This window comes from Hippocampus comes, unplaced genomic scaffold (genome assembly GCF_001891065.2).
Source record: "Hippocampus comes isolate QL1 unplaced genomic scaffold, H_comes_QL1_v1.1 scaffold75, whole genome shotgun sequence".
NCBI classification, from domain to species: domain Eukaryota; kingdom Metazoa; phylum Chordata; class Actinopteri; order Syngnathiformes; family Syngnathidae; genus Hippocampus; species Hippocampus comes.
The window spans coordinates 303543-311170 of NW_017805007.1; the positions used below are offsets into that span (position 1 = coordinate 303543).

General features: G+C 44.4%; 1 protein-coding gene across 1 annotated transcript; it reads left to right on the top strand.

Moving 5' to 3' along the window:
- Positions 1 to 2146: 2146 nt before the first annotated feature.
- Positions 2147 to 5310, top strand: tlnrd1 (talin rod domain containing 1). The gene has a single exon (XM_019859959.1). It carries the CDS (start codon positions 3660 to 3662, stop codon positions 4722 to 4724), a length of 1065 nt encoding a protein of 354 aa, XP_019715518.1. The 5' UTR covers positions 2147 to 3659; the 3' UTR covers positions 4725 to 5310.
- Positions 5311 to 7628: the final 2318 nt, after the last annotated feature.

Sequence of the window (7628 nt, forward strand, 5' to 3'; positions counted from 1 at the left end):
TAGTTCTGCAACCAGATCAACGTCTTCTCCTTCAGCCATTTTGGGTTAAAATGCATTGATAGCTCTCGCGGGGGCGCTCATCCAATCTTTTTTTTTTTAAATCTTTATTGAACAAGTCAGGATACAATTCTCAGGAAACAGAAACGGCGCTAATCCAATCACCGAACGCGCACGGCCAGTCTCGACGTAAGGCCTTCTAGCTGGCCCTAGTACGCAGACGAGAGCAAGTCACTGGCCCTGGTAGCAGACGAGTCCGATCACAAGTCTGAGACTCGTGATCTGATTGGCTATTGCAAGCTGACTGTGCCCGTTCATTTACAGCGCACAGGGCCTGCTCTGATTAATCTGAAGGCTCTGAGCAAATTTAATTTACCTGGCAACACAAGCTAGCTGAAATATGATTGGTTAAAAACTCTACCATAATAAATAAGTTATTTATCGAGTGGCTTTCAATGTTATTTAAAATAACATTGAAAGCCACTCGACTAAGTGGAAATAATATGACGTAAAGAATACAGAGAATAATTTTGTTAACATATTTATGAAAATAAAATAACAAATTTATGTTATTCTCAGAAAAGAATGTTTAGGCCAGCAGAGAAGGCCTTGCTGGCCCTGAGGGTCCAAAACTGATATATATATATATTTTTTTTTTCACTAATGAAGAGTTCGGTGAATGTGCATATTAACTGGTTGGGTTCGGTACCTCTAACAAGGTTAAGAACCACTGGACTACAACAAATTAACAACTAGATCAACCAAAGCTGTGACACTCTGCAACTGGTCAACACGTCCGCCTCACATTGCAGAGTTCATGGGTTCGATTGGTGTTGAGCAAACCTTTTTCCCCATCAATATACATTCTTAACTGAGTGTGAGTGAGAAAGGATTGAGGACTGCTGATATAAGTTTTTCCCCATCGAAAGCGCTTTCATCAATTGGGGCCGGGGCGGGGGGTGCACTTCTGAAATGCACCACCCCCTAATGTTAAAACCCATTACACAGGTCAGTTACCTTGACTTCATGTTTTAGCTCATTGACAGCAGGTCAAACATTAAACTCAATGACTCCCATGCATCTAAATTGAGAAAACAACAAAATAATTGGCAATACAAAGACTGGTATGGGACCATGAAATAATATGTGAGATTGTGAACATGTAAAAAAAAAAAAACAAAGTAATGCAGGACTTCAGCCAAGTCAAATATTTGTAAACCCTAAGAAGCGGACCCATAGAAATCTCTGGATCCACCAGTCCATAACTGGGCATTTCTGACCCGTTACAGGTATTTTGGTAAAGCGGTAGTGACAACCACATAATGTTAAGTAGTGGCGTTGTGCAACCAAGATGGTGTCAATAATGCTTGAGCAGTACACTACTGTATGGGGTAGAGTAAAGCAATAGCTCCAATTTCTACAAACATTAATCATATTTGAATAGCCAGCTCACACTTCATAAGGAGAATAATGATCCTACACATAGATTTTTAAAAAATGAAATAAATCAACATGGCAGGCTTCATACAAGAAAACAACTTTTACATACCTTCACTAACATTCAAATACACTGTCCAACATCAATGATATAAAGCACACAGAGCACATACTGTAAGTACTTCTTTAGTAATTACAAATCAGAAATGAAAAAAAAGACATTTTATAACTTACAAATGCAACATTGTTGCCAAGCAGATTTCATGGGGCTCAGTCTTTGCTGCCATGACAGTCATGCCAAGATTGAACGGCAGATTGTGTGCCCCGGAGCCAGAGAGCTGAAGAAGACACACAGAAGTGTGAGCTACCACACAAGCAACGGATGTGCTCACACTGTTAACAGTTACATGTTTAAACTCTCAGGTTTGGAGTCTAAACTAGACTTCTCTCAACTTCTGACAGTTGTCTTTTGTTTACAAATGTTCAAATTTGACAGAAAGGACCTCTACAAAATCAACTTTTAGATAAATGTATTTGTTAAATGTACATAAAGGTGGACCATAATAACGGAAAACGTTTGGAACCAAATAGCTGCACTCGTAAATTTTCATTTGTGGTAAATTATATAAGTGTGAGAGTTCTTTAATGAAATGTCATCAAGATTTCCACACACGAGAACATTAAATGCTTTTATTTTTGAAACTTCCGGTATGTGTTGGCTCGCTGGGTTGGTGGTACACTTGACTCGGGGATGTCTCATGGCAGAACTACGAGGAGTTTCATAGCATATGCAAAGCCGTCGCAAAATTTCACCGACCGTGGTCCTCCGATCACCTGCTTAAAGTCCATTAAACTGGGGCTGTCGAGTTCCCCAAAATGGAGGGTGGTTCGTCGTACGCGAATGGCTTCTTGTATCAGTGTGTTGCTACAAGTTGGCTCACTTCAGCGGCCGCTCAGCGCGACCACACCCTCCCCGCTTCCTCATAGTACTGCAGCGGGAGCGCGCAACGCCACTTTGAATCTCTGGGAATAACGGCCACTTCTTCCAAATTCATTTTTAATTTTTGGGGACACCGCCGCTTGTTCTTACAAGTGGATTACATGTGGGACGATCACCGAGCGGTATGGATATAAAAAGCGAGTGGTCACAGAGTCTGTGCGGGGTTTCACACGCTCTGGTCCCGGGTTAGAACGCCGAGGAAGAGGTGGACATACGGACGATGCATATGGAGTCGAAGCGACCGCTAGCGTGTCACCCGGGCTTGTGTTTGAAGAAGACGAGGTTGAAATTGGATCGTGGGGTCGGCGTGGATGGACTTTAATCGAGAGGATTGCCTTTTTTTTTCTTCCTCCCCCAGCGGGATTCATGAAACGATGGCGCTGGAGGGAAAGCCACCTCTTCTTGCTGACCAGAAGTGCTGCCCGGGTGGCGCCCCATCTGTAACCAGCATGAGAACACCAGACCGGTCAAACTTACCGGGAACCAGTCGGGCAAGATGCTGTTCTCGATCCGCCCTTATTCGAGTGGACATAAGATGATATCCTATTGAGTTCAACGAAAGAGACTTCAGTTAGTTATCTCAAAAGTGTGTGTTTCGTTTCAATCGTCTCAGAAAAATCGGTGTAATCTTTCATCTTACTAAATGGCTCAGAAGCGTTTTCCCAATTTAATTTAAAGCGGGTTTGTTTTTTTTCCATGTAAATTGCATATTGGACCATTTTCAGTCTGCACTTTGCCTATCGGAAGACATTTAGTTGGCACTGCAATTTGTGATTTCATTTTAAATTCTACCTGTGAAGTGTTCTGTTAGCCTGAGACTATTGTGTTACTTGCATCTTTAATTCAGGGCATTTATATTCATGGTTCAGCATAAGCAATAATACACCTGTATTCGTAAATAATTGGGGGACAACGGGAATGATCATTTCAGTAATGCAGTAAATTTATTTTTGCTTTTCACCAGTGTTTACAATAACAGTATGACTTCAGTGAATCGGCATATCATGTACGGTTGATTTGCGATATTGTGAAAAAATTCAAGGAAGACTTTTGGCCAGTTGTTTTTTTTTTCTTTGTGATTTTACACTGCAGTGAACATTGGCTTGATAAGGAAACTTCTTAAACAAAGCAATGCAGTTTGCAGTGGCAGCAACAGCAGAAAATTATAAATAACCCTGTCAAAAAGAGCAGTTTGACCACCCCCACCCCAACTCCCCTCCTTATTATGGCTAGTGGTGGCTCGGGCAAATCGACTAGTGAGGGATCCGCCAGCACACCGAGTGGCAGTCTTCAGCAGAGAAAGCGCCTTTCGTCCATCTGTGACACATGTAAGGGCAAGATGCAGCTGGTGGCCGACCTTCTCCTGCTGTCCAGTGAGACCAGGCCAGTCATGACTTCTGAGGGGGTGGCAGTGGCCGACACCTTTGACCAGTGTCGTGACACGGTCATCGCACGGACCAAAGAGCTCTCTATTCTAACCCACGACATACAAAGCCAACTCAACATGGGCCGATTCACAGAGGTGGGGGACCGCCTGTTGGAGATGGCTGATCTAGTGGTTTCTTTGACTGAGTGCTCTGCCCATGCTGCATATCTGGCAGCAGTAGAGACCACCGGCTCACAGCCTTGCTTGCCCGGTCTTGTGGACCGTTACAAAGTGACCCGTTGTCGGCACGAGGTCGACCAAAGCTGCAGCGTCCTTCGAGTCACACCCCTGCTGGATCTTACTCCCCAGCTCCTCCTCGAGCTCTCCCAGAACATCTCCACCAACCTCAAGACTCTGACGGACATCTCGTCGCTGGCCAGCGAAAGGTCCAGGGACCGCTTTGGAAAGGAGCAGTTCAAACTGAGCGTCAAGAGCATGAGCACAAGCGGCACTGCCTTCTTGGCTTGTGTAAAAGAGGTCAAAACTCAGCCCAGTGAACTAACCAGGAATCGTTGCGTCCTCTTCAGTGCCGCGCTGGTCCAAGCAGTCAATGCGCTGGTCGGCTTTGCCACAGAGCCGCAGTTCCTGGGGAGGGCTGCGAGTATTTCCACTGAAGGGAAAGGTGTGCAGACTGCAGTTTTAGGGGGCGCTATGAGTGTGGTTTCAGCCTGTGTCCTCCTCACCCAGGGACTCAGGGATGTTGCCCAGCACCCTGAGAGCAGCTCTAAAATGGCCGACTACCGGGAACGGCTACGGAACTCCGCCTGCGCTGTGTCAGATGGCTGCACCCTGCTCACACAGGCGCTCCGAGAGCGTTCGTCTCCAAGGACTCTACCGCCAGTCAACTCTCAATCCGTGACTTAGTTCAGGGAGAGTGGGGATGATTTCTGGTCCAACTCTGTCCCATTTGAACACACCAAAGAGACATTTATTATCCCTGCTAATGGAGTTACGAAAGGTTCCGGAAAACGTGCATGGAAGTCTGGCGTCTGTTCATGAAGAGTGTTGAAACATCGACGAACGCTTCTCATCAGGGATTTGTGTCATCCTGGATGTGACTCTAACCAAATCAAGTATACAGTCCACTTTGACACAATCAACCCAAAGTGGGCTCAGGTCCCCTCCAAGATCCTCACAAACTGACACCACCCCCCTAACCTGAAAAATTTACCTCAGTTTTCAGCTCTGGTGAAAATGCCAGCCTTGATGTAGGATGGATGTAGCTTTGCGATGTGAACCTCTGATTGACTGGCCTGCTCTAGCTTGGTAGAGGTGACAAGTGTCTTGATTTTGCTTTTGTTTTCCATGTGTGTGAATCCCGACTCCATAAAAGCTGCTGTGAGTGCCATAGGTTTTTACACATTTTTAGACTTCACATAGTACTTTAATGTGTTTGACTATGCATGTAATGGGGATATTTATTTTGACAATTAAAATGTTTCTGATAAGATGCTGTTTGACTCATTTGCTGCATGTAATTAATTGATTGAATTAAGCCACATTTTTTTTCATGTCAACCAAAATACAAGAGGAGACAATTACCCAAAATACATTCAAGGGTCTATTTTGGTTCAATGATGATTTGTTCAAAGACATTTAAAAACAAGGCTTGTTTTAAAAGATGGATGGACCGCTCACCTTTCAACTAGCAACAATGCTATTTGGCTTACACCTCAATGTTTTTATAGAATGTGTATAGTCTTCCATAGAATGAAGACAACAAAACTTGATGTATTTTTAATCGGGTGGAACTGACTTATTAGTCAATTCACAATCTCTGAAAATTTTAATATTGTGAAAATCATATGCGGAGACGTGTTTCCGCTGTTGTATTCCTTGTGTCACGCCACTCTTGAACAACAAATCGCGTCAGAAGCGTCTCGCCCGGCCTAAAGACAAATAATACCCTTTTCCCACTGAAACTAGTGGATAGTAGTGATCCGTGGCGACACGCAACCAATTGGCATATTGTTCCTTTCCTATTGATCAAAAGAAGGCGATTCTGCCCCACCCCCACCCCTTCCACCACTTTGCGTCTGGTTATGTCACCACACTGTGATTGTGTAGATGATAGTGCGACAGATTTCTTGGTAAACAAAGCAACATGGAAGCGAGTGTTCTTTCTTTTATCATGCTTTTTAACGTCCTCAAAATGGTCGAAAAGCAGCGGAGGATCAACTCTTTGCTACCGCACCGCCCTATGTCATCACGTAATTACCGGGCAGCTCCCGTGTGAGGCTTTCAAACTGCAAGCGATACGGAGCGGAGGCGATCACAACCCGCCTCCCACGGCGTGCTGGTGGACACGGATCGACACTGGCCAGTGAGCCTTTCTCACTGCCCAAAAATGCGTGTTTACCTGTGGTTTTGTGGCAATGGGAAAGGGGTATGAGACTAGACTGCTGCTAAGTGATCGTGTTCTCTGATGAAAGCCAATTTTGCATTTCCTTTGGCAAACAGGCTCCCAGATTCTGGAGGAAACGAGGGGAATCACAGAATCCACACTGCTTGAGGTCCAGTGTCAAATTTACAGAGTCAGTCATGGTTTGGTGCGCAATGTCATTTGCGGGTGTTGGTCCTTTGTGTTTCCTGAAGTCCAAGGTCAACGCAGCCATCAACCAGGACATTTTAGAGCGCTTCCTACTTCCTGCTGCTGACCAGTTTTATGGAGATGCGTATTTCATTTTATGACATGACTTGGCACCTGCGCACAGTGCCAAAGCTATCAGAATCTGGTGTAAGGACCATGGTATTCTTGTTCTTGAATGGCCAACAAACTCGCTTGACCTTAAGCCCAGAGAAAATTGATGGGGTATTCATAGAGGAAGATACGATACGCCAGACGCAGCAATACAGAGGGGCTGATGGCCACTATCAGAGCAACCTGAGCTCTCACAACACCTGAGCAGTGCCACACGCTGATCGACTCCATGCTATGTCGCATTGCTCCAGTAATTGAGGCAAAAGGAGCCTCAACTAAGCATTCAGTGCTGTACATGTACATATTTTTCATGTTTATACTTTTTGGTTGGGCAACATCGCTAACATCTTTCTTTGTATCGTCTTAAGTATATTCTAATTTTTGGAGATAGTTAATTTGGGTTTTTATTCGTTTTCTGAGCATTAAAAAAAAGAACTTAGACGCAGTTTCATTGACTTCTTGAGGCGGGTTATCACCCATGTTCACGTGAGATAAGATAAGACAACCTTTATTTGTCCCACACTGGGGAAATTTGCAGTCTACAGCAGCAAATTTTTTTTGGGGGCGGGGGGGGATAAAATGTTTCATTGCACAAAATAAATGTTTCAGAAAAGAACTGTACACAGTTCAATACAAGTGCAATATAAAATAAAGCATTAGAAATATATTTGTAGAATAAATATAATAAATTAGCAATAGCATAGAAAACACAGCGTAAGGTGGCTGTGCTATTTACAATGGTTACAGGTTTTCGCGTATGTTTATTCAGCAGCCTGACAGCAGTCGGTACGAATGAGCGGCGATATCTCTCCTTGCAGCGCGGGTGTACAAGTCTCTGGCTGAAGGAGCTACCCAGTGCTGTCAGGGCAGGCTGGAGGGAGTGGGAGGGACTGTCCATCATAGCTTTTAGTTTAGCGAGCATCCTCCTGTTGCCCACCTCCGGGGAAATTGTTCAGGGAGATTCAAGATTCAACAGTTCTTTATTGACCCAATGGGGCAATTTGTGGTGCAGGCAGCAAGACAGAGACAGACACACAAGCCAGAAATACAATCAACAATGACATTCA

Bases quoted from the DNA above. Each gene is read 5' to 3' on its own strand.
- tlnrd1 (XM_019859959.1), top strand. From the start codon at position 3,660: ATGGCTAGTGGTGGCTCGGGCAAATCGACTAGTGAGGGATCCGCCAGC.